At 53.4% G+C, this 26,618-nt stretch overlaps 2 protein-coding genes across 2 annotated transcripts; both read right to left on the bottom strand.

Moving 5' to 3' along the window:
- Window positions 1-191: 191 nt before the first annotated feature.
- LOC308144802 (putative ATP-dependent RNA helicase ddx6) lies at window positions 192-13,089 on the bottom strand. The gene is made up of 13 exons (XM_080516030.1): window positions 12,941-13,089; window positions 9,715-10,712; window positions 7,881-7,985; window positions 7,661-7,790; window positions 7,426-7,572; window positions 6,669-6,763; window positions 6,444-6,566; window positions 6,076-6,204; window positions 5,876-5,992; window positions 5,697-5,760; window positions 4,620-4,721; window positions 4,205-4,421; window positions 192-3,055 (listed from the first exon to the last, which is right to left on the bottom strand). Exons 2-12 carry the CDS (start codon window positions 9,979-9,981, stop codon window positions 4,210-4,212), a joined length of 1,491 nt encoding a protein of 496 aa, XP_080372156.1. The 5' UTR covers window positions 9,982-10,712; window positions 12,941-13,089; the 3' UTR covers window positions 192-3,055; window positions 4,205-4,209.
- An 849-nt stretch (window positions 13,090-13,938) lies between these two features.
- Window positions 13,939-26,163, bottom strand: lipea (lipase, hormone-sensitive a). The gene is given in 17 exon segments (XM_080516057.1): window positions 13,939-14,793; window positions 14,796-14,799; window positions 16,653-16,768; window positions 16,771-16,945; window positions 16,947-16,997; window positions 16,999-17,033; window positions 18,410-18,637; window positions 20,113-20,257; window positions 20,342-20,488; window positions 20,561-20,746; window positions 20,834-20,851; window positions 20,853-20,980; window positions 21,453-21,543; window positions 22,711-22,995; window positions 23,726-24,230; window positions 25,328-25,379; window positions 26,130-26,163. Coding segments are annotated over 15 exon segments (2,157 nt in total). The 5' UTR covers window positions 24,050-24,230; window positions 25,328-25,379; window positions 26,130-26,163; the 3' UTR covers window positions 13,939-14,569.
- Window positions 26,164-26,618: the final 455 nt, after the last annotated feature.

Raw genomic sequence — 26,618 nt, forward strand, 5'->3', positions numbered from 1 at the left:
CCGTCTTCACCTCCGCCCACTTTTGCTTCGCTCAAATTGGAAATCTGCACAAATCCCTGGCAGCGTCTGACTTTGGAGGCCGAATTCTCACAATTTCTTCAGATCGTTGAAGAACTTAACCCCGCCCACTGCCCCACCCCCACCCCCACCCACTCCTCACCCCCACCCCCCCCCCCACCCACCCCAAAAAAAGACGTACAACACAAAAGAACATTCACAGCCTCAGTCACCATCTCCCCTGCGACTCCCGGGAAAAAAAACAAAAAGTTTGAAAAACCTGGCGAGATCTGCTCTTAAAGGTACAGTAACACAACAGCACGTTTTTTTGCTAGCTTGTTAGCATGCTAACAGTTAGCCAGGAAGTAGCCTTCAGCATTATGCTAGCGGTGTGAATAAAGCGTCATCCAGCTAAAATAAAGTGACAGTTCATTTTTCAAACATCGTTCGAGGGCGAAACTGAATTCCAACCACCGACGATCATCCGCTAGCTAGCACTCTGGCTAGCATACGCCAGCCGGAGGAGTTCGACGCGGTGTTGACGCGACGGTGGGATTTTTTAGCGTAAATCAAGTGAACAGAACATAACGTCCATCCCCAGTCGAGTCGGGGGGAAAAGGGATTAGCGCTAGCTTGTCGGCTCATTAGCACGGCGCCAACAATAGCCTAGCGTGTAGCATCAACACCGGCTTTGACATTTTCAAAAAATAAACGATGGCGATTAAAGTTTAATTCACACAAATACTCCGTTCTTGAGTTCGTCCCATAAAAGTCAAACGCTTCGCCTTCATCACCGCGTCGTTCGCCTCCAGCTGATCAGCTAGCTTAGCAGAGCTAGCGGTTCTGCAGCGTAAATACGTGTCCCTCTACCGCCCCCTACTGCCTTTAAACTGTCACAGCCAGCCCGCGAGTTTAGGTTCCCTCTGCTGGGGGGGGGGGGGGGGGGGGGGCATCTGGAAGCAGTTGTGGAGTCGCAGAGAAGATGGAGAACCGACGGTCTGGGTGTGGAACCAGAACCGTGGAACCCAACACACACACACACACACACACACACACACACACACACACACACACACACACACACACACACACACACACACACACACACACACACACACACACACACACACACACACACACACACACACACACACACACACACACACACACACACACACACACACACACACACACACACACTTTTTTGGTTTTGCTTCGATGTTAAATCCTGAAAATCATTTTCGAAGGAGTCAAACTAAAAACTTCTCACCAAGCAAAAGCGTTTTGTTGTTTTCTGATGTTTTTTTTTTTTTTCCCCCTCCAAACTGTAAACGACGAGTGTAAACAACGGTGAATCGTCACGGTTCCGTTGCCGGGGAAACAACCGGGGGGGGGGGTGACCTCGTGTGGGAGAAAATAAAAGTTTCCAGGAAAACGTCACTGACGGACCATTTCTGTGTGCTGAAGCCTGAAGCCCCCCCCCCATCCCCCCCCCTCCTCCCCTCCCCCCCTCCCCCCCAGCAACACAAACCCCCTGGTCAGTGGGACTCTGAGGGGGGGGGGGGCTGTTCCAGCTGCCTGTTCAGCGATGCTACAGTTAGAAAGCGAGGCTCCGCCCCTCGCCTTGGAAACTAAACGAGTGCTGCTGCTGTTGGTCCTTCAGAGGCCGAGCGCCTTCGTCGCTCTGTGGTCCAAAACAAAAACAAACAACAAAAAACAAACAACCTAAAACCTAAAACCAGGCGGCGAGAATCAAACGACGCAGAGTTTCAGACATTCAGAGGAGCTGGGAGAGACGAGGAGGACGAGGACGAGGACGGGGACGAGGAGGACGACTGCTGTTTAGCACCAAACTGGAATCGTTCTGCAGAGACGGGCCGGTGGGGGAGGGGCGTGTGTGTGTGTGTGTGTGTGTGTGTGTGTGGTTTGCCATCGGGGTGAAAGGGAACAACAGTCACGCAGTGTTTTAAATAAAGCTGCCCTTTTTTCTCTTTATTGCCGCGTTCACACCAAAAAAATACCTTCGCATTCAGGACTGCAACGAGTTTGAGCCGTGTGTGTGTGTGTGTGTGTGTGTGTGTGTGTGTGTGTGTGTGTGTGTGTGTGTGTTTGTGCTTGCACGGTGACTGGATGAGTGATTAAGGCACTTCAGTGACGTCAGCAGTGAGGAGAGAGAACCGACGGACCAAACCTCCCTCAGAACCGGACCTGGACCGACACACCACATCCAAACAGAACCATCTGGAACCATCTGGACCGATTCAACCCGACGAGTCTGGACCGAGTCAACCTGGCCACAAAACGATCCGTACCGATCTGAGCCAGAACGATCTGAGCCAGACCACTGTGAACCCCCAACTGATGTGAAACAACCTGAACGGATCAGATCCACGAAACGATTCACCACAAACTAAACGATTCATCTTGAATTAAACGATTCACCCCGACCTAAACCATTCACCCCGACCTAAACGATTCACCCCAAACTAAACGATTCACCTTGAATTAAACCATTCACCCCGACCTAAACGATTCACCCCGACCTAAACGATTCACGCTGAACTGAACCATTCACCCTGAACTAAACGATTCACCCCGACCTAAACGATTCACCCTGAACAAAACGATTCACCCAGATCTAAACGATTCACCCCAAACTGAACGATTCACCTTGAACTAAACGATTCGCCCTGAACTAAACGATTCGCCCCGACCGAAACGATTCGCCTTGAACTAAACGATTCACCCACATCTAAACAATTCACCCCGACCTAAACGATTCCCCTTGAACTAAACGATTCACCCCGATCTAAACGACTCCCTCTGACCTAAACGATTCTCCCCGACTCCACCACGTTTCCAGTTTGGTGCTAAACGACGTCTGGCTTGCCGAGTTGAGGCTCCGCCCCTCGCCGGGCGGCAGCAGCAGGAAGCCAACGAGCCGCCGGCGGGTGGAGCAGGTGGAGCGGGTGGAGCGGCTTCGCCGGGACGAACTGAGAATGAAGTGTTGTTGAAGCTCGTGTGTGACGTCTGTGCAAAGGCCCGGCGAGTCCCGACGCTGTGGAGGAGAGGAGGTTCTGGTTAGGAGGTTCTGGTTAGAAGGTTCCAGTCGGGAGGTTCTGGTTAGGAGGTTCCAGTCGGGAGGTTCTGGTTAGGAGGTTCCAGTCGGGAGGTTCTGGTTAGAAGGTTCCGGTCGGGAGGTTCCGGTCGGGAGGTTCCGGTCGGGAGGTTCCGGTCGGGAGGTTCCGGTCGGGAGGTTCCGGTCGGGAGGTTCCGGTCGGGAGGTTCCAGTCGGGAGGTTCCGGTCGGGAGGTTCCAGTCGGGAGGTTCCAGTCGGGAGGTTCCAGTCAGGAGGTTCCAGTCGGGAGGTTCCAGTCGGGAGGTTCCAGTCAGGAGGTTCCAGTCAGAAGGTTCCAGTCAGAAGGTTCCAGGTACAAGGTTCCAGTCAGAACGTCCAGAACGACGCCAGCAGATCCAAATGAGAAAAAACAAGCAAGAAAAGCAACTAAAACAAGAAACGGCTAAAGAGGGCCACTAGAGGGCAGCACAGAACTTTGCCGGTGAAATGTAAAGTGACAGACGTCAGTGTGGTTCATCTCCACCTCCTGCTACCATCTTGTATCAAAGTACTGTGTCAGTGACAGTGATGGAGAAGTTTTTGAAAACCAGGATCTCAGCTCTTCATCCATCAGGTCCAGGTTTCACACTGAGGGAGGCACTATTAAAAAAAGGATTTACTGGATTCCTGTTGATAAAACTTTGATGTCTTTGATGAGAATGACTTTGACGTCTTTGATGAGAAAGACTTTATATTGTTAAAATGGGCTACTCGGCTGTTCAGACGAGCTTTTAGTCGTCATGGCTGTTTTTGGTTTGATCTTTATTCCGTCCGTACTATTTTATTATGTCGATGTCTCTGAAGCAGCTGGTGATTTTATCTGTGAAAGGAGCGATAGAAATAAACTTTCCTCTTCTTCTACAGAGTTTCATGTTTTAAAATGTCCAGGTGGTGTAGGTGGAGGTGGTGGAGATGTGCCTCCAGAGTTTTCCAAAGACAAAAGTGTGTCTTGGCTCAGAAAGGTGGAGAAACCCTGGTTTAGATCACCACCTGGTGGCCACACCGACAAACTGCAGCCCCCCCCCCCCCCCCCCCCCGATCACGTCGTCATGGTAACAACACAAGGAAACCCAGCGGACGGCGTCTCACCTCCTCTAGGTGTCCTGGGGGCGGCCCGTCTTCTCCTCCACCTCCTCCACCTCGCAGTCGGCGCTGCCGGAGTGGTACTCCGCCACGTACAGGCTCTTGTCGATGCTGCCGGGGATGGGCTTGATGTCGGTCACCAGCTGGTCCTCGATGGCCTTCAGGTTGAAGCGGTCCTCCGACGTGATGAGGTTGATGGCCAGACCCAGGTGGCCGAACCTCCCTGAGGACCGGGGGGGGACAGGGGGGACAGGGGGGACGGGGGGGGGGACAGGGTGGAGGTCAGGTGGCAGTAGTGTCACGTTACGAACACCACCTTCGAGTGGTGGTCGTGGAGGTGGGGGTGGGGGTGACCCAGCAGAGCCCCTCAGGCTTCACCCTGGCTGAACCTGGACCCGGTCTGGACCCGGTCTGGACTCACCTGACCTCCCGATGCGGTGCAGGTAGGTCTCCGCGTTCTTGGGGAAGTCGAAGTTGATGACGACGTTGACGGCCTGGATGTCGATTCCTCTGGTGAACAGATCTGTGGAGCAGCAGCAGTTTACACCTCCTGCTACACCCTCCTTCTACACCTCCCTCTGCTACACCCTCCTTCTACACCTCCCTCTGCTACACCCCTCTGCTACACCCTCCTGCTACACCTCCCTCTGCTACACCCTCCTGCTACACCCTCCTTCTACACCTCCTGCTACACCCTCCTTCTACACCCTCCTGCTACACCTCCTGCTACACCCCCTCTGCTACACCCTCCTTCTACACCTCCTGCTACACCCTCCTTCTACACCTCCTGCTATACCCTCCTTCTACACCCCCTCTGCTACACCCTCCTTCTACACCTCCCTCTACACCTCCTGCTATACCCTCCTTCTACACCCCCTCTGCTACACCCTCCTTCTACACCTCCCTCTACACCTCCTGCTACACCCTCTTTTACACCCTCCTCTTTTACACCCCCTCCTGCACCCCCTGCTACACCCTCCTCCTGCTACACCTTCCTCCTGCTACACCCCCTCTACTACACCTCCTGCTACACCCTCCTCCTGTTACACCCCCTCATGCACCACCCCCTCCTGACAGTGGAGCCTCACCAGTGTACACCTCCCCCTGCTCCACCTCCCCATTCTCCACCCCTGCTGCTACACCTCCTCCTGCTACGCCCCCCCCCCCCACGCTCCTGCCAGTGGAGCTTCACCAGTGCACACCTACTCCTGCTACACCCCCCCTGACAGTGGAGCCTCACCAGTGTACGCCTCCTCCTGCTACACCTCCCCATTCTCCACCCCTGCTGCTACACCTCCTCCTGCTACACCCCCCCTGCTACACCCCCCTGACGGTGGAGCCTCACCAGTGCACATCCCCTCCTGCTCCACCCCCCCTGCTACACCCCTCCTGACGGTGGCGCCTCACCAGTGTACACCTCCCCCTGCTCCACCTCCCCATTCTCCACCCCTGCTGCTCCACCCCCCCTGCTACACCCCTCCTGACGGTGGCGCCTCACCAGTGCACACCAGGTTCCTGCACAGTCCGTTCCTGAAGTCGTGGAAAACGCGGTTCCTGTACTCCTGCAGACAAAACCAGGAAGTCGACTGAAGTCCAGACACAATCCTCCACCCTAAGGTGTAGCGCTGCTGGCTACGGTAGCTAGCAGCTCGTAGCAAGTTGAACCCGGAGGCTCACCTGCATCATTTTGGCGTGGATGTAGAAGCAGGAGTAGCCCAGCTGAGTGATCTTCTTGGCCAGCAGCTCCACCCTCTGGGTGGAGTTGCAGAAGATGATGGACTGGTTGATCTGGAGCTGCGGCAGAGCGAGAAGCACGTTACGGCGGGTGGAGGAAGTTGGGGGGGGGACGCGCTCCGGGCCGCGGGTCGGTGGGTTACCCTGGAGAACAGCGTGTTCAGGCAGTGGACCTTCTGCCGCTCCGTCACGTAGGCGTAGAACTGGGTGATGCCCTTCAGAGTCAGCTCCTCCATCAGGTTGATCTCGTAGGGTTTCTGAAGGTGTTTGGCCTGCAGGGAGACAACAACTTCATGAGGAGGAGGCGGGGTCGACTGGGTGGAGGAGGCGGGGTCGACTGGGTGGAGGAGGCGGGGTCGACTGGGTGGAGTCAGTTTCAGGGTTTCAATGCCAACATTGTGAAAACTGTGTCCGAACGTTATTGTTAGAAACAGAAAATCTAGAAATCCCTGCGGGTGGAACCTGGTGACGTAGCGGCGCCACAGACCAAAGGAGGAGGCAGAGTTCTCACCATGAACTTCTGCACGCTGATGGGGAAGGTGGCGGAGTAGAGGAGGATCTGCCGGTGCTTGGCCAGGAAGCTGATGATGTCCTCGATGAGGACCACGAAGTCCTGAGACAGCAGCTTGTCCGCCTGGAGGACGAGGAGGACGAGGAGGAGGACAGACGTTACCGGGGGTCAGAGGTCAAGCTGCTTGGACCACCTTGGGTCAAACTCGGACGTTGTGTGTTTTACCTCGTCCATCACCATCATCTGGACCCGGTCCACCTTCGCCACCCCCTTCTTGATGAGGTCCAGGATCCTGCCGGGCGTAGCGATGACCACGTGCACTGGCGAAGGAAACACCGTCAGTTAGCGAGGCGCGGCTCCGGCCCGCTTCAGGGGACAACTAGTGACGGTTGCTATGGAAACGCTGCGTTTTTAACCGAAAACATTGTGTAACACAGGGACTTTGTCAGGCGAGTCGTGGGAAATGATCACATTTCACATTATTTTCTAAAAAAAAAAACCTTTGTTCTCACAGCGACAGTGTGTTGCAGAGTAATCCTGTATAAATACTCTTCACCACTAGAGGGCAGCACAGAACTTTGCCGGTGAAATGTAAAGTGACAGACGTCAGTGTGGTTCATCTCCACCTCCTGCTACCATCTTGTATCAAAGTACTGTGTCAGTGACAGTGATGGAGAAGTTTTTGAAAACCAGGATCTCAGCTCTTCATCCATCAGGTCCAGGTTTCACACTGAGGGAGTCACTATTAAAAAAAGTCCTTGCTTTCTGGATTTACTGGATTATTTACTGGCGGGTTGCCAGGTTGGCTGACCGGGAGCCACCGTACTGCTGAAACTGGAGGAAATACTGGTGAAATATTAATTTATACTCTCTCTCCTCTGGACTGTGTGCGTGTGTGTGTGTGTGTGTGTGTGTGTGTGTGTGTGTGTGTGTGTGTGTGTGTGTGTGTGTGTGTGTGTGTGAGACGACGCAGGCGTCTCACCGGTCTCGTCCAGACGCATGATGTCGTCCCTCAGGTTGGTCCCTCCAGTGGTGGCCATGACCTTCACTCCTCCCAGATGTTTGCTGATCTGGATGCAGATCTGGCTGACCTGCAGGGCCAGCTCCCTGGTGGGCACCATCACCATGGCTACACACACACACACACACACGTATCAACACCCGCTGGCTGTGAGAGGCAGGACAGTGCGGCTCCCGGCCTGCGGGGGGCGCCTCACCCTGGATGTGGTCCTTCTTCAGGTCTATCCTCTCCAGCAGGGGGATCAGATAGGCTCCACTCTTCCCCGTCCCGTTCTTGGCCCGGGCCAGGATGTCCCGGCCGGACAGGGCGATGGGGATGCTCTCCTCCTGCAACACAGACACACCGTCTCACCCTCCCGTCTCGCCGCATCGAAAACGACCGGTGTGGACGGACGTGGGACCGCGAGGCGAGCGCACCTGAATGGGGGACGGCTTCTCCCAGCCCATCTCGAAGATCCCCATCAGCAGCTCTCGCTTCAGGCAGTAGTCTTCAAACTCGTTCCCTTTCGTGGACGTGACGTCCTGCCGGGGACAGAGGACAGAGCAGTCAGTAGAGGACAGAGCGGTCAGTAGAGCAGCAGGGGGACAGAGCGATCGGTAGAGGACAGAGGAGTCAGTAGAGGACAGAGCGGTCAGTAGAGGACAGAGCGGTCAGTAGGACAGCAGGAGGACAGAGCGGTCAGTAGGACAGCAGGAGGACAGAGCGGTCAGTAGAGGACAGAGCGGTCAGTAGGACAGCAGGGGGACAGAGCGGTCAGTAGAGGGCAGAGCGGTCAGTAGAACAGCAGGAGGACAGGGCGGTCAGTAGAGGACAGGGCGGTCAGTAGGACAGCAGGGGGACAGAGAGGTCAGTAGGACAGAGCGGTCAGTAGAGGACAGAGCGGTCAGTAGAGGACAGAGGTCAGTTGAACAGCAGGAGGACAGAGCGGTCAGTAGAGGACAGAGAGGTCAGTAGGACAGAGGTCAGTAGGACAGCAGGGGGACAAAGCGGTCAGTAGAGGACAGAGAGGTCAGTAGAACAGCAGGAGGACAGAGCGGTCAGTAGAGGACAGGGCGGTCAGGAGGACAGAGAGGTCAGTAGGACAGCAGGAGGACAGAGCGGTCAGTAGAGGACAGGGCGGTCAGGAGGACAGAGCGGTCAGTAGAGGACAGAGAGGTCAGTAGGACAGCAGGAGGACAGAGCGGTCAGTAGAGGACAGAGAGGTCAGTAGGACAGCAGGGGGACAGAGCGGTCAGTAGAGGACAGAGAGGTCAGTAGGACAGCAGGGGGACAAAGCGGTCAGTAGAGGACAGAGAGGTCAGTAGGACAGCAGGAGGACAGAGCGGTCAGTAGAGGACAGGGCGGTCAGTAGGACAGCAGGGGGACAGAGAGGTCAGTAGGACAGCAGGAGGACAGAGCGGTCAGTAGAGGACAGAGCGGTCAGTAGGACAGCAGGAGGACAGAGGTCAGTAGGACAGCAGGGGGACAAAGCGGTCAGTAGAGGACAGAGAGGTCAGTAGAACAGCAGGAGGACAGAGCGGTCAGTAGAGGACAGGGCGGTCAGTAGGACAGCAGGAGGACAGAGCGGTCAGTAGAGGACAGAGAGGTCAGTAGGACAGCAGGAGGACAGAGCGGTCAGTAGAGGACAGAGAGGTCAGTAGGACAGCAGGGGGACAAAGCGGTCAGTAGAGGACAGAGAGGTCAGTAGGACAGCAGGAGGACAGAGCGGTCAGTAGAGGACAGAGAGGTCAGTAGGACAGCAGGAGGACAGAGCGGTCAGTAGAGGACAGAGAGGTCAGTAGGACAGCAGGGGGACAAAGCGGTCAGTAGAGGACAGAGAGGTCAGTAGGACAGCAGGAGGACAGAGCGGTCAGTAGAGGACAGAGCGGTCAGTAGAATAGCAGGAGGACAGAGCGGTCAGTAGAGGACAGAGCGGTCAGTAGAATAGCAGGAGGACAGAGCGGTCAGTAGAGGACAGGGCGGTCAGTAGGACAGCAGGGGGACAGAGAGGTCAGTAGGACAGCAGGAGGACAGAGCGGTCAGTAGAGGACAGAGCGGTCAGTAGAGGACAGAGGTCAGTTGAACAGCAGGAGGACAGAGCGGTCAGTAGAGGACAGAGAGGTCAGTAGGACAGCAGGAGGACAGAGCGGTCAGTAGAGGACAGAGGTCAGTAGGACAGCAGGAGGACAGAGCGGTCAGTAGAGGACAGAGCGGTTAGTAGAGGACAGAGCGGTCAGTAGGACAGCAGGAGGACAGAGCAGCTGGACTCACTGAGGTTTTGACCCTGGTGTCTTTGGGAGGAAGCTTCAGGCTCCTTTTCCAGTCGTCTCCGAACTTGATGCCTCCTCCTCCTCCTCCTCCTCCTCCTCCTCCTCCTCCTCCTCCTCCTCCTCCTTCCTGAGCGGCTCCACCACTCTTGCCCAGAGCGGAGGCTGCTGGAGGGCCCGCCGCTGGTTTGGTTTGTCCTTTGAGCTGCCCGTTCTGCTTGTTCAGTCCCATGACGAGCGGCGCCGCGTTTTCCGTCCTGGCGGAGGCCATTCTACTCTCTTTTCTTTTTTTTCCTTTTAAACAATTAGATTTTAGCCTCTTCTTAGGTATATAAAAAAAAAAAAGATTGATAAAGCGTTAAAACAATATTCTCTATTCTTTTTTTTTTTTTGTTTGTCTTAAAGTCGGAAAGCTTTGACAACAGACAGATTGGTAGTATTTACAGATAAACAAGTACTCGCCGTTCGGTCCTCTTCAAAAACAGAGTGACTGACGGACGGCGGAAACACACCAAAAAAAAAAAAAAACACTTTTTATACACAAGCTCTTCAAAATGAAGAGAAATTTGCATTCATATGCATAAAGATACTTGAGCACAATATAGAAAAATTATACGTGAACAAGTATCAAAGTTCCAGTCCTGAAATAGAACAACTAAGGCAATCTGAAGACGGGGAACCGGTTCTTCAATACGATCCGACCGACTCGCTCCGGGTTCCACTCTGAGTCCATTCGTGTTTTCCCACTTCGTACAAGCTCCTCCCCCAAAGTCATGTAGTCCGTGACGCTGCGTGTGTCTGTCCTCTGAGCGGGAGTCTGCTGCTCCACGCATGGGAGGACGAGGAGTCCTGAACCGGCACCAGGCCCGGAGTCCGGGTCTGGAGTCTGGAGTCTGGGTCTGACCGGGGGCCTCGGGGAGCCTCGGGCTCCGGCAGCTCAGTGGAAGTGTGCGAGTCGTGGCCGTGAGCGACCTGCTGCCTCCTCCCAGTCCAAGGTGTCTCCTGCAAGACAGCGGGGACACGTCAGTCCTCCACCCCCCGTCAGGAATGTCCAACATGAGACACTTTGTGGTTCAAAACTATAAAAAGGCAGAATCTTGTGTTTGTAAATACAGAAATGACCCGAGCGTCAGACCGAGGCCCTGTTTACATGAAAACATTAAACCTTTGATGCGTTTGTGTTTAAAGTCCCAGTGAAATGAAGGTTCCACCTCCAGAACCCTCTGGTGTCTCTTCTAGAACGTTTTCCTGCTAACTGGCTGAAGGTAAAATGTTAAAACACGGCAATCTGCGAGAAAATAGCCGATAAACGGCGCTATTTCCTCTGCTGGGCGGAGCTTCTGACAATAACAGAGTGACATCACGAGTTGTGCACACGCCCAAGTTGTGTTTACATTATGGAGGATCAGAGTTTTGACCACGAAGAGGCTGAATTGAACCAGATTTCATCATCGTGGTCATTTCAAACCCAGTGATTGATGAAGAAGACACAGAAGGTGGTTCTGCCATCGGTGACCCCGTCTGGAACATGTTTGAGGAAGCAGAAGACGCTTCGTCCTCCATTCGTCCTCGTCTCCTCGCCTCAGCAGCCGCCACTTTTCACCTTTGAGGCTTTGAGGCTCCTGACTTTTGGCAGAACGACCGGCTTCCTGGATCCAACACGTCCAAGAGCTAGAAGACTGAATCACTGAAGACGAGTCCAGGTATTACTTGATCGTCTGCTAGCCGCCCGAGCTAGCGACTCCCGCTAGCCGCTAGTTGCTCCCTTCCTCCTCTCTCCAGTCTCTTCCAGGCTCAATCTTTCGTCAAGGCTCATAAAACACTGACTATAACTTCAAAACACTGTAAAAACTTCGATATTTAAGAGGAAACAAGCCGATATAAACACAACAGATCGAGATCTGCACAACTCGTGATGTCACGCATAGGCTCCGCCCACAAAGGAGAAGGATTCCCCCGATTTCGTCGGCTGGAGATTCAAAATTCAAATAACTTTGTTATGCGACAACAGTGGAGGGGCAGAGTCGGAGGAACCTTACAAGTAGAACCACAACTATCGTCTTTTTGCAAAGTAGTGTTTTACATTTCACTGGGACTCTAAATGATAAAAGGTCTCGATTCACTGAAAACAGCTGCCAAGGTCAGACTTTTTGAAAACTGTGTCGGGGTAAAACACACAAAAACCCAGAGGATCACGTGATCGACTCGCTCCAACAACAAGTCTGTGGCAGAAATGTTGTAACTGGTCCAAACTTACAAGAAAAGATTAAAAACAAAACAAACAAAATCTTAACGGCAGACGCAACAAAACACCGAGCCGAGCTGAAAGCCTGAAGGCGAGCAGTCGGGGAGTCTGGAAGAAACGCAGGAGAGCTGCAGGAGACGTCTGGACATTTTACTGGATTTGAAAACAGACGCATTGGATTATTCTTGTGCAGCAACTGTTTATACAGATATAGAAATAGACAGTTTCATCCCACAGCCCTGCTCTATCACAGACAGATTTCATAGCTGTGTAGGTGACGTTAAGAGTAAATAACCAACTTTAAATAAAAAGTATTTCCACACAGTATTTCTATTTCAGCTGCTCCTGAAGCAGGAAAGGCTTTGGGTTAAAGCAGCAGCTGCACAGGTGAACCTGCCAGGTGGCAGATTACCCCGGACAGGATTTAAACAAGTCGGGCCTGCAGGGGAGCCTGAAACACGCTGAAATTCAAAGAGGCAGAGTTTCTCCAGAGCTTCCAGAGTTTCCAGTGTTTCGAAAGCTTCCACAGTTTCTCCAGCGTTTCCACAGACCTCAGGATAACCTAATTTTCAAACGGGGCGGGCAAATAACATGAACTAAATTCTTCCCGCTTTCAGAGTTATTTCAGGATACAACTCTTACCTATAACACGTCAACACCACAAGATTGACTGGTTTGGATTTTTACTCAAATTTAATAGGGATTAAAAGCTCCTACATAGCATCAAGGCCAAGCTAGCGCGCAAGCTAATACATTTTAAGATAACACGAAATTTTCTTTCACACTGTTCTACTTTAATTGAAAATACGTCGCTCGCGGGAGCAAAACCAAGATATTGATGAGAATTCTTTAGTTTTATCCGTTAACAAAACTAGCTCGAGGCTAATTTAGCACACGGAGGCGAACGCTAGCTCCGCGCTAACGCTAGCCTCGATGCTAACGCGCTAAACTCGGCTGTTTTCGGCGGAAGCGTCCCCAAACCCACCTGGTTTTCTCTGATTCTTCTTCCACGGGTGACGCGATGTGCGGTCGATGTGCTGCTTCTCGTGAGATTCTCTTGAGAAAGATGGTTTTGGTTCGCGGTTCGATTCGCTTCTATTGTGTTTCTGCTTCCTTTAAATCAACATGGTCGCCTTCTTCTTCGCCCGCTCTTCCTCGCCGCTTCCCTCCCGTTTATTACGCGCGAGTCCACGACGCCACCGCCACCAGCCGGCGAACGCGGAACTACAAGACACACACGTTCGCTTCATTTGCTTTGGAGGCGCAGTTTTATTTAGAATTCACGAAAGAGAATCAGGGACAACAAACAAAACGTGTATTAGAAACGTTTTCCATTCACACTTCAATGTCAGAATTCTTACTCGAGTTTTTTTAAAATCTTTTAATTGTACTTGTATTAATGATGGTCATTGGCAATTCACAGTAAAGTTATGTCTTAATCGCTTTGTTTAAATGTATTTCATTTAATTGCCTAAACAGACAATCAGAACAATGTTTCCTCCGTGATGTCAAGACGTCCAGTCTGTAAACACTAAAACTTTTTGAAATGAAAAGGCAAATATTATGCGTTTTCACTCCCAAAACTTGAATTTCTGAAGCTTCTAGATTCAAACTCTGCTTCTTTCTTTACTAAATGTTTGATACTATCTGCATATTTAATACTGAACAGATGAAATCCCTCCACAGAGGCGCTCTACTCTCTGTGAACCAGTGATTTAAGAAATAAACGGAATCTATTTAAAAACAGCTGATTTATAAATCGTGATTGTCAACAGTGAAAGTGGCGGATCCAGCTTGTTAAAGGTCAATGGAAAAATAAAAAAAACTGTCTGGTGGATGAAAAAGAGTTAGAATGTGATTGCGTTGCGAGGCTGTTCCAGTGACCATCCCCCCTCCCCCCCCTGCCTCCCCGTCTGACGCGAGGCAGAACAGGACGGGCTGTTCCCGTCCCGTCGGCCGCTCAACGCCACACAAAGTGTCAACCACAGCGTTGAAGCTTTCATTAATGAAAGTTTTGAAGTACAGACACACAGAGTCATGTCGCGCTGGTGAAAAGCCTCGCTACGCCGTGAACACGCGACAAACCGGCAACGCCGGAGCGTCCAGGCGACCCCGGCGTTCACGTCGCAGTGGGAAAAATTGCTTTTTAGAGTCGTATAAACCTGAGCTTCTCTTCTAGACAAAGAGCACGTTCACTTCCTGGAGTCAAGGCACGAAGGCTAACACAGATGTAGCGTGGAATAGACGCAGAATTCAATACGCTTGTAAACAAGATGGCGTCCGGAGAGCGAGAGAAAACTACAAAGGCCACTCGTTAGAAGGGAGAATATTGCTTTTACCCGTCGTGAATTAAAAATGTGCGTAAACTGGAATTTAAAAAAAAAAACGCAGCCCTCAAGGTTTGTGGTCGTTCTACCAGGCCGGCTCTCCGGCTCCCCCTGGTGGCGCGTCGCAGTGGGACTTCGCTCGAGGGCTTGAACCTCAAAAAAACGACCTCGTGAGCTGAACGGGCTCTGGTGAATTTCCAACCCGTGTTTGCAGAATCAACGCCACGGCGCCAGTGCAAAGTTACTTTGGTGATTTTTTTCTCTCTCATTGTTGTGTTGAAGTGCGGTCAAGCTTGTCGCGACGCGTCGCCCCCTCCCCCGCTCTCCGGCTGCAGGACCCCCCTCATGCGGGCCACGCAGGCCGCGGTGGCCGCCTCCGTCTCCCTGGCGAGCTGCGACAGGCTGAGGAAGCCGTGCGGGAGGTCCGGCACCACCGTCAGCGTGGCCGGCTGCCCCGCGGCGCGCAGCCTCCGGGCGAACGTCACCGAGTCGTCCAGCAGGGCGTCCAGGCCGAGGTCTGCCGGGGGACACAGCGCCGTCACAATCCCAACATTCACTTTTCTGTCTTTTTTTTACTTAAGGTCGTGCAGATAAACGATACAAAACGGTAAACAATTCCAAAGATGAGTGAAAATGAACAATACATTCTGTGTACAAAAGTAATACAAACAAGTGCTACCTCAAATACTATTTACATAATGTGTGTGTGCGTGCGTGTGTGTGTGTTTGTGCGTGTGTGTGTGTGTGCATGTGTGTCTGTGTGTGCGTGCGTGTGTGTGTGTTTGTGCGTGTGTGTGTGTGTGCATGTGTGTCTGTGTGTACGTGCGTGTGTGTGTACGTGCGTGCGTGCGTGTCTGTGCGTGTGTGTGTACGTGCGTGTGTGTCTGTGTGTACGTGCGGGTGTGTGTGGGCGTGCATGTCTGTGTGCGTGCGTGCCTGTGCGTGTGTGTGTACGTGCGTGTGTGTCTGTGTGTGTACGTGCGTGTGTGTGGGCCGTGCGTGTCTGTGTGTGTGCCTGTGCGTGTGGGCGTGCGTGCGTGTGTGTCTGTGTGTGTACGTGCGTGTGTGTGGGCGTGCGTGTCTGTGTGTGTGCCTGTGCGTGTGGGCTGGTGCGTGCGTGTGTGTCTGTGTGTGTGTGTACGTGCGTGTCTGTGGGCGTGCGTGTCTGTGCGTACGTGCGTATCTGTGCATGTGTGTACGTGCGTGTGTGTGTGTGTGCATGTGTGTCTGTGTGTACGTGCGTGTGTGTGTACGTGCGTGCGTGCGTGTCTGTGCGTGTGTGTGTACGTGCGTGTGTGTCTGTGTGTGTACGTGCGTGTGTGTGGGCGTGCGTGTCTGTGTGCGTGCGTGCCTGTGCGTGTGTGTGTACGTGCGTGTGTGTCTGTGTGTGTACGTGCGTGTGTGTGTGGCGTGCGTGTCTGTGTGCGTGCCTGTGCGTGTGGGCGTGCGTGCGTGTGTGTCTGTGTGTGTACGTGCGTGTGTGTGGGCGTGCGTGTCTGTGTGTGTGCCTGTGCGTGTGGGCGTGCGTGCGTGTGTGTCTGTGTGTGTGTACGTGCGTGTGTGTGGGCGTGCGTGTCTGTGTGTGTGCCTGTGCGTGTGGGCGTGCGTGCGTGTGTGTCTGTGTGTGTGTGTACGTGCGTGTCTGTGGGCGTGCGTGTCTGTGCGTACGTGCGTATCTGTGCGTGTGTGTACGTGCGTGTGTGTGTGTGTGCATGTGTGTCTGTGTGTACGTGCGTGTGTGTGTACGTGCGTGCGTGCGTGTCTGTGCGTGTGGGCGTACGTGCGTGTGTGTCTGTGTGTGTACGTGCGTGTGTGTGGGCGCGTGTGTGTGGGCGTGCGTGTCTGTGCGTACGTGCGTAACTGTGCGTGTGTGTACGTGCGTGTGTGTGTGGACGTGTGTGTGTGTACGTGCGTGTGTGTGGGTGTGCGTGCGTGTGTGTGCGTGCGTGTCTGTGTGTACGTGTGTGCGTGTTTGTATATGAAACACTAAGTGTGACTTGTTCTGTTTACAGAGGAAACAGAGGAGAAAGGAAACAGTTTGTTAACATAGAAATGAGCAAAAGAAAAAAAAAAAAAGTGAAATGATCCATTTTGTAGAAATTGTTTGTTTTGGAACCGAGGTTCTACCGTCATAGATCTAGGGAGCGTCGACTGACATTACGATTTACGCATTTCTAAGTATTCCACCGCTACTTTGACGCTCGTGTCGCCGAACGCCGCTGCGGCGCTCGCGAAAATGCACCATTTCAGCTTTTGTTCCAGGAATGTGGTGTGTTTCCATGGAAACGCTGTGTGTGTGTGTGTGTGTGTGTGGTTTCATTGGAGAAACGGCGCCCCCCGGTGGCCCCGGCGTGACGCGGCGGTCCTCACCACGATGTGGACGGGCGGCAGCCCCCGCAGCAGGGCGTCGGGCGCCAGCAGGGGCGACACGAAGGGGTTCCGGACCACGGGGCAGGTCAGCGGGCGGATGACGGCGCGGCACTCGAGCGCAGCGGCTCAAAGCCTTCTGGGTACTGGACGAGGCCGGCGGGGGCTCCCGTGGCGGCGGCGGTGGCGGCTGCGGCCGCGGCCGCGGCGGGGGTCTGGCTCGGCCTCCGGGTGGCCCGGGTGGCCCGGCCCGGGTCCAGGAAGGACTGGATCCAGTTGGAGGCTCCTTGCGTGAGGGTCGCTGAGCAGCAGCGCCGTGTCGCGGCCCAGGGCGCTCAGGGTGCCCGCCGCCCGGCGCCGGCGCCACCGTCCGGTACTCCACACCTGCAGCGCCGCCACGGTCAACAAGACAAGTTCACATTTTGCACAGCTCTGTTATTTAATTTATATTTTATTTAATTACAAAACAAAACACAAAACAAAAAAAAAAACAAATAACATAATAACACCTAACACCACACCACCACCCACCACCCACACCTCACCACTCCCCACCACCCTCACCTCCTCACCCCCCCTCCACCACCCTCCCCTCCACCACCCCTCACCCTCCCTCCACCTCTCCACCTCCACTCCACCTCCCCTCCCCACCTCTCCTCTCCACCCTCCACTCACCACACCTCCCCTCATCCTCTCACTCCTCCACTCCTCTCCTCTCCCTCTCCCCTCCTCACTCTCCTCACCTCCTCCTCCTCCTACTCCTCCCCTCCTCTCCTCCTCCCTCTCCTCTCCTCTCCTCTCCTCCTCCCTCCTCCCTCCTCCCCTCCTCTCCTCCACTCCCTCCCTCCTCCTCTCCTCTCCTCCTCCTCCCTCCCCTCCTCTCCTCTCCTCCCCTCCTCTCCTCCTCCTCCTCCTCTCCTCTCCCCTCTCCTCTCCTCTCCTCCTCTCCTCTCCTCCTCCTCCTCCTCCTCTCCCTCCTCTCCTCCTCTCCTCCTCCCCTCCTCTCCCTCCTCCTCCTCTCCTCTCCTCTCCTCCTCCCCTCCTCCTCTCCCCTCCTCTCCTCTCCTCCCTCCCCTCCTCTCCTCCTCCCTCCCCTCCTCTCTCCTCCCTCCTCTCCTCCTCCTCCTCTCCTCTCCTCTCCTCCCCCTCCCCTCCTCTCCCTCTCCCTCCTCCTCCTCTCCTCTCCTCCTCCCCTCCCTCCTCTCCTCCTCCTCTCCGCCCCTCCTCTCCTCTCCTCTCCTCTCCTCCTCCTCCTCTCCTCTCCTCCTCCTCCCCTCTCCCCTCCTCTCCCCTCCTCCTCTTCCCTCTCCTCTCCTCTCCTCTCTCTCCTCCTCTCCTCTCCTCCTCTCCTCCTCCTCTCCTCTCCCCTCCTCTCCTCCCTCCTCCTCCTCCTCCTCTCCCCTCCTCCTCCTCTCCCCTCCTCTCTTCCTCTCCCCTCCTCTCCTCTCTTCCTCCCCTCCTCTCCTCTCCTCTCCTCTCCTCTCCCCTCCTCTCCTCTCCCCTCCTCTCCTCTCCTCTCCTCTCTTCCTCCCCTCCTCTCCTCCCCTAAATATATTTTTTTATTTATATTTCCTTTCCTTCGCCACATTTTGTCCCTTCAGAGTTGTTTCAGCGGCGCCGGAACGTCGTCTGGTGTGAAATGAGGCGTGAAGCAACACACACACACACACACACACACACACACACACACACACACACACACACACACACACACACACACACACACACACACACACACACACACACACACACACACCGACCTGCGTAGGCGTTGAGGCACTTGGCCAGGACGCCGAGGGGCAGCAGGGGGTCGATGAGCGTGAGCAGGCGTGAGGGCGAGGCGTCGGTGGTCACCAGGGTGGCGGGGTAGGCGGCCATGACGCCGTCGGGGACCCGCACGCCGGTGGAGGCGGCCTTCATGGACACGGTGATGCAGAGGTTCCCCCCGGCGCTGTCTCCCGCCAGACACACCCGCCGGGCCGTGGAGCCTGGAGCGCACACACACACACACACACACACACACACACACACACACACACACACACACACACACACACACACCATCAATACTGAAGTAAAATTCCAAGTTATCAAGACTCAAAGACTCTAAAAATTAAAAAAAAAATACTATAAAATAAAGCTTCTTCAGGTTCAGCCGGCCTGTTGGCTGCAGCGGGGAGGACTCGTGCTCAGACTTGTGCTCTGACTCATGTTCAGACTCGTGCTCAGACTAGTGTTAAGACTCATGTTGAGACTCATGTTCAGACTTGTGCTTAGACTTGTATTAAGACTTGTGTTGAGACTCGTATTAAGACTCATGTTGCGACTCGGTGCTCAGACTCGTGCTCAGAATCGTGTTCAAACTCATGTTCGGATTCAGTGCTCAGACTCGTGTTGAGACTCGTGCTCAGGCTCGTGGTCAGATTCGTGTTGAGACTCGTGCTCAGAATCGTATTAAGACTCGTGTTCAGACTCCTAGTAAGACTCGTGTTCAGACTCATGTTGAGACTCGGTGCTCAGACTCGTGTTGAGACTCATGTTCAGACTTATGTTGAGACTCGGTGCTCAGACTCGTGTTCAGACTCATGTTGAGACACGTGCTCAGACTCGTGTTCAGACTCGCGCTCAGACTAGTGTTCAGACTCGTATCAAGACTCGTGCTCAGACTAGTGTTCAGACTAGTGTTCAGACTCGTGCTCAGGCTCAGACTCGTATTAAGAGTCGTGCTCAGACTCGTGTTCAGACTCGTATTAAGACTCGTGCTCAGACTAGTGTTCAGACTCGTGCTCTGACTCATGTTCAGACTCGTGCTCAGACTAGTGTTAAGACTCATGTTGAGACTCATGTTCAGACTTGTGCTTAGACTTGTATTAAGACTTGTGTTGAGACTCGTATTAAGACTCATGTTGCGACTCGGTGCTCAGACTCGTGTTGAGACTCATGCTTAGACTCATGCTCAGACTCGTGTTGAGACTCGTGTTCAGACTTGTATTAAGACTTGTGTTGAGACTGGTGCTCAGAATCGTGTTCAAACTCATGTTCGGATTCAGTGCTCAGACTCGTGTTGAGACTCGTGCTCAGGCTCGTGGTCAGATTCGTGTTGAGACTCGTGCTCAGAATCGTATTAAGACTCGTGTTCAGACTCCTAGTAAGACTCGTGTTCAGACTCATGTTGAGACTCGGTGCTCAGACTCGTGTTGAGACTCATGTTCAGACTTATGTTGAGACTCGGTGCTCAGACTCGTGTTCAGACTCATGTTGAGACACGTGCTCAGACTCGTGTTCAGACTCGCGCTCAGACTCGTATCAAGACTCGTGCTCAGACTAGTGTTCAGACTAGTGTTCAGACTCGTGCTCAGGCTCAGACTCGTATTAAGAGTCGTGCTCAGACTCGTGTTCAGACTCGTATTAAGACTCGTGCTCTGACTAGTGTTCAGACTCGTGCTCAGACTCGCGCTCTGACCCAGCAGGTGGCAGTTCTTCAGGGCCCAGCAGTAGGCGTAGAAACACTCCTCCAGCGCTCTGGGGAACGGCGCCTCGGGGGCCAGGGAGTAGTCCACCGACAGGACGGGGACGCCCAGGTCCCTGGACCAGCTCCGGAGGTAACTCTGACAAACACACCGCCCGTTACATCGGAGGACAGACGGCGAGTCCCCAGGAGGGACACCGAGACTCTGTGTCGGGCCGGCACCCTCGTGAGATCTGGACGTCTGCGCCACGAAGCCTCCGCCGTGGAAGTGGATGAGCAGTGAGGGGGAGGGCGGCAGCTTCTGGACCCAGGGCATGCGGGGCACGGGGGCGGGGTCGTCCCGGGAGAGCGCCAGCAGCTCCTCGCTGTCCTGGAACGGCAGGAGTTACACGTGACAAACGAGACAAGACACCCCAGATTCTGACGGCTGACGGACCCTCACCTGTCCCTCTCGCAGCTCGTACGAGATGAGACGCATGTGGACGGGCCCGGGGCCCCAGTGGGCCACGGGGGGCCCCACGCTGACCGACAGGCTGGGGTCGGAGGCCAGCGGCAGGCGCAGGGCGACGGGGGGCACGGTGAAGGTGAAGTTGACCTGCACCTGACTGGAGGCCATCCTGTTGAAGCCCTGCACACAGCCCAGCACACGGGTTACCGCGCGCCGCCACCCGCCGCCGCCGCCACCGGTAGGGCGCGAGCGCGAGTCCCTGCTTACTGTGATCAGGCCGTTTTCCCGTCAGGTTCCAGAAAGACTTCCAGAAGTGCATGTCCAGGTTCTGGGTGATGCGTTCAAACTCTGCGCCGCGCAGCTCAGGATCCATGACGTACTTCCCCGAAGTAAGGAGGGAGAGAGCGGCCAGACCTTGATCACAACCAAAAGCAGAGTTCAGACGAGAATCTCGTCAAGGTCGTTTCAAAACAGGTCTCAAGGTTTCTAAAGCTTCTATATTTTCCTCAGGTTTGATTTCAGGTTAAAATGACCGTCGTCGTCAAAACAGTTGTCAGATATTGTGAAAATCTGCGGGTTCCTTAGCCTCTTTAGCCCTGTTAGCATCACTCCGTTAGCGTCAGTCTACTGTGACAAAAGTGCCCAGCGGGAGGAAAACCTGCGACAGAGACAGAAAGTTCTAATGTCCCCCTTTGGAGTCTTACTGGAAAAAAACAGGTTGTTTTTCTTGGCCACGTGTCATTTCCGTCTGCATTTCCCTCGCGGTGGGCTAGCTAACACCACCCCTACTGGCGAGAGGACACACCCTCTGTAACGGCTCAGGAAGTCTTTGTCGGAGGGGAAACAATCAAAGAAGTGTGATGGTCTTGCATCAGGAGCAGCTCACCCAATCCAGACTGCTGCTTCCCGTACGTCTCTCCGTACGACATCATGCTGATCACAACCGTCTGCAGGAACGGACGAAGGGACGGTGAGAACTGTGGCGAAAGGAACGATAAAGAAACACACGCTTGGTACCATCGTTTTCAAAGTCTTTGATATCCTGGGGATGAAGACGAGTTTGAATTATATTGTACATTAGTATCACGTTTTGGCACCAACATCTTTAAACTCCTTCATCTCCACGGTGGTTCCAAGACCTTGGTACCAAGATGTTGGTACCAACACTTGGCGGTTCCAAGACATTGGTACCAATACTCGGCGGTTCCAAAACGTTGGTACCAACACTTGGCGGTTCCAAGACGTTGGTACCAAGACTTGGCGATTCCAAGACATTGGTACCAACACTTGGCAGTTCCAAGACGTTGGTGCCAAGATGTTGGTACCAGCACTTGGCGGTTCAAGACGTTGGTACCAAGACTTGACAGTTCCAAGACGTTGGTACCAAGACTTGGCGATTCCAAGACATTGGTACCAACACTTGGCAGTTCCAAGACGTTGGTGCCAAGATGTTGGTACCAACACTTGGCGGTTCCAAGACGTTGGTGCCAAGATGTTGGTACCAACACTTGGCGGTTCCAAGACGTTGGTACCAAGACTTGACAGTTCCAAGACGTTGGTACCAAGACTTGGCGATTCCAAGACATTGGTACCAACACTTGGCAGTTCCAAGACGTTGGTGCCAAGATGTTGGTACCAACACTTGGCGGTTCCAAGACGTTGGTACCAAGTGACTTGACAGTTCCAAGACGTTGGTACCAAGACTTGACAGTTCCAAGACGTTGGTACCAAGACTTGACAGTTCCAAGACGTTGGTACCAAGACTTGACAGTTCCAAGACGTTGGTACCAAGACTTGACAGTTCAAAGACGTTGGTACCAAGACTTGACGGTTCCAAGACGTTGGTACCAAGACTTGGCGGTTCCAAGACGTTGGTACCAACACTTGGCGGTTCCAAGACGTTGGTACCAAGACTTGACAGTTCCAAGACGTTGGTACCAAGACTTGAGTTCCAAGACGTTGGTACCAACACTTGACAGTTCCAAGACATTGGTACCAAGACTTGACAGTTCCAAGACGTTGGTACCAACACATGGTGGTTCCAAGACGTCGGTACCAACACTTGGCGGTTCGAAGGTACCAAGCTTTGGCACCAACGCCGTGGCGCTCCCACGGCGGTGGTGCAGCTGCGGTCGATGGCCCACCTGGAATCCAAGGCAGCGGCCGTAGAAGCAGGCCTTGTGCATGGAGCTGTACTCCTGCACAAACCTGGTGGTCAGCTCGTGGTTGTGCAGCGAGAAGAGCTGCCCCAGCGGGTTGTCGTCCATGATGCGCTGGGCGAGGTGCAGCAAGGCGCGCAGCTGGGTCAGCGCGCTGCAGTACGCCTCCATCTCCAGGGCGTTGTGCTCGGCCCGGAAGAAGGCGCTGTGGTAGTTGGAGGCGATGTAGCGGGCTTTGTGCAGAATGTGGAGGAGGCAGGAGAGAACGATCTGGAAGACAAGGGTTCCTGAGCTGCGTCTCGCGGTTCGTCCTGGTTTGACGGGAACGTCGGCGGCGCCACCGGGACGTCAACAGACAAAACCCAGAACGTCGTTCTGGCGAACGCGAACGTCCGTCGCCTTAAACTGAAGCTCATGTGGAACCAAGAAAACGTCATTTGAGCCAAACGACCACAATCTGTCAGTTTGTACAGTTTCAGCTCTTCAATCAACCCAGTTGGCATTTTATGCCGCTTCTGCTGTTTTGAGGATTTTGAGCCATTTAACCATTTTTTACCATTTTTCTCAACCAACTACCTAGATTTTTATATTTATGTTGATATTTTTTATGTATTTTTATATTCTTAGCACTGTATTGCACTGTCTTTTCTTACCTGTATGTCCTGAGGTGCACGGCGGCTCTGCGGGAGCACCCCCCCATTTTCGTTGTACCCCTGGTACCATGACAAATAAAGCTATCTATCAATCTGTCTGTCTGTCTGTCTGTCTGTCTGTCTGTCTGTCTGTCTGTCTGTCTGTCTGTCTGTCTGTCTGTCTATCTATCTATCTTTACCTTCGTTTTTGCAAATTTGACCAATTCCTGCCCTCTCAGAGTTTCTTCGTAGATTCGATCACTTTCTCTAAAACCAGCTGCTTTGGCGGTAAAACTGCTTGCGTCCGTGCTCAACAATCTTAATCTCTGTTTTACGAGGTTTTCCCAGGCGCCTCTCGTCGGCCGTACCTTGACCAGGCTGCGGTAGCCGTTCCCGACGGTCTGTGCGTCCAGGTCGTAGTGGTGGAAGACGGCGGCGAAGCCGGCCACGACGGGCGCCATCGCCCGCCCGTGCTCCTGGATCTGCCGGGTGCAGGTCGTCAGGCGCTCGGCCACCGGGCCCGGGGGGGGGCGGTCCGGGCGTCCCGACAGCAGGGACAGGTTGTCCTCGCAGGCCTTCTCCACGGCGGCGAACACCACCCGGTAGTCCATGTCCGCCTCCGGGGGGCCGACGACCGGACGGGCCAGAGCCGGAGCCTCCTCTGCCGCCGCCGCTCCGTCGACGGAGCTCATTTCTCAGCCGCTATCTGCAGCGGGGGGGGGGGTCAAAGGTCACAGACAAAGCAATCTCTTGCACATCGACTCGGTGCAGCTGACTGTGTCCGCATGAGGTCAAAGACTCTGCTCCGGAGGAACTCCGTCACCTCCTCCGTCACGCCAGCGGAGCGGCGCTAGCAGGACCTCCACCCGTCGTCTGGAGGAACAACAATCAATAAACAACAATCAATAAACAACAACTCTGTCAAGGTTACTTCTTGACTTCTACACTAACCTGAATATTCACTGATATATCAACAATAATGATCATAAATAATGACATATTTGTACATTTAATTTTTCTTCTTGTCATTGCATTCATGTATATATTTATATATATATATGACACTTTAAAGGTTTATTATGTAAACGGCGTTTTATCATATATATATATATATGACACTTTATCCAAGTCACTTTATCTACGCCACTAATTGACCACGTACTGCCAACACTGGTATTTATTTATTTATTACTAGAGTATGTTTATTGTACCTATCCTTCACTTTGCCCCCCCCATCATAGTTTATTTCCCTTGTATCTCATCCTACTGTATATTTACCTTAGAACTTATTATACTTTATTATAGTTTGTGATTTTTATCTTATTTTTTAGTCGTATTTTATAGTCATTGTATATCAGATTCCTCCTCTTCTTATCTAACTGTTTGCACATTCCTTGTCTTTCCTTTCCTCATGAGTCCTTAAGAGCAGAATGTTACGAGTCCATTTCTCCCCTGTGAGATTAATAAAGGCTTTTCTTATCTTATCTTATAGATAAATGGTATTTCCGTGCAGGGCTGTTAAAAAGTGAGGCTGCATAAAAAACTAAGACGTTAAATGAAGACGCGTCCAGAAAGACACATAAAGAATTATATTTGCAGAAGCACAGGACTTGATAAACACTTTGACAGTTAGTTTCAGAGCCTCAGTGGGTGAAAGGCTGAATGAAGACGCCGGAACGTCACGAGACCTTGAAAGGCTTCATTCTAACGCCGTCCCATCAGGACTTGATGTTCTGTCCTTCGTGAACCGACGGTCATGACAAACCCGCGGTGTCTCGTCAGGCACGTTCAGGGAAGACATCAGTCTATCAGTACGGTCGTCTCAACAGGAAACCACGAAGAACAGAGGGCCACGAGATAAAAGCCCCCGTTTACATAATAAACCTTTAAATCAAACTTTAATGTTTTTCATTGTTGTGCTGCAGATCATGAACATTTCTATAGTTTTTCACATTTATACATATATTTACCATTTTCTTGGTGGTTTTGCGGGACTGGACTCTCGATGTTTGAAACTTCTGACTTTGACGAGAGACGAAACCGTAAAACGACATAAAAAAAAAAAGAAACTTTCATTAAAATTCAGAACATAAAAATGAACATTTATTTTTTTTTAAAACAAAAAAACACGGACGCTCCTTCAGGAAACTATCATTTGTCTCGCTTGTAGTTATTAATGTGCTAGATTGTAAATAAGACTGAAAATGGGGGATTTTGGTTTGATCTCAATATATTTTTAACAGTTTAATAGATTAACAACATGGTAAGAATATATTTACGACTTTTTAAGAAGAAAAAAATTGTATTAAATCAGTTTGTATTTATTTTGAAGTTTCGTTCTCGCTTCAGAATCCGGATTCCCGTGCGCGTTTCGCCAGCGGACCTGGCAACCCGGCCAGCTGATGAGACCTGTCAGATCACTTTCCTTCACTCCGCGTCTCCCGAACACAACTTCAATCTACACAATAAACTACGTTTCCCCGGAGGACAGAGTCCAGGGGGGGGTCAGCCTCGCGCTGACACGATCACCCGAACCGATCAATCGATTAATCGACCGATCAGAAGCGACCGGTCCGAGCGGCGTCATGACTTCGCCTCCATCGCAGAGTTGGACTATTCGGTCATGTTTGTAATTCGCGCGCTCACAAACAGCCGGAACCTGCGACCCGCGGCCCGGTACCCGGGACCGGTACCGGTCCCGGTACCGGTCCCGGGTCCCGCCGAGCTGCCGGCCAGGAGACACTCTGTCCCCCGGTGGTCTGTCTCACTCACCGGGACGCGCCGCCGCCGCCGCCGCATCCTCTTCCGCGCTGCTCCTGCTGTCCGCGGGCGCGCGCACGCTGCCGAGCGGGAGGACGGCGCGCGCTCGCGACGCAGCTGCGAGCGCGGTCAACAGGTGGGGGGGAGGCGGGGGCGCGCACGGGGCGAGGAGGGGGACCAGGGGTAACGGGGGGGGGGGGGGGGGGGGGTAGTGTGGAGCACATGGGGTTACTGGGTGGTACGGGGGGGGGGGGGGGGGGTAGAGGGGGACAGGGGGGCAATAAGGGGACAGGGGGGCAATGTAGGGTACAGGGGGGCAATAGGGGGTACAGAGGGGCAATAGGGGGGCAATAGGGGGGCAATAGGGGGACAGGGGGGCAATGTAGGGTACAGGGGGGCAATAGGGGGTACAGAGGGGCAATAGGGGGGCAATAGGGGGTACAGAGGGGCAATAGGGGGACAGGGGGGCAATGTAGGGTACAGGGGGGCAATAGGGGGTAC

Source organism: Blennius ocellaris, assembly GCF_963422515.1.
Source record: "Blennius ocellaris genome assembly, chromosome: 20".
Classification (NCBI taxonomy): domain Eukaryota; kingdom Metazoa; phylum Chordata; class Actinopteri; order Blenniiformes; family Blenniidae; genus Blennius; species Blennius ocellaris.

Bases quoted from the DNA above. Each gene is read 5' to 3' on its own strand.
- LOC308144802 (XM_080516030.1), bottom strand. From the start codon at position 9,981: ATGGCCTCCGCCAGGACGGAAAACGCGGCGCCGCTCGTCATGGGACTG. The intron at 7,573-7,660 runs GTGAGGCGCCCC...GTGTGTGTGTAG, and splicing joins GAAGAAGGACCACATCCAGG to CCATGGTGATGGTGCCCACC. The intron at 4,722-5,696 runs GTGAGGCGCCAC...GCTGCTCCACAG, and splicing joins CAGGAACCTGGTGTGCACTG to ATCTGTTCACCAGAGGAATC.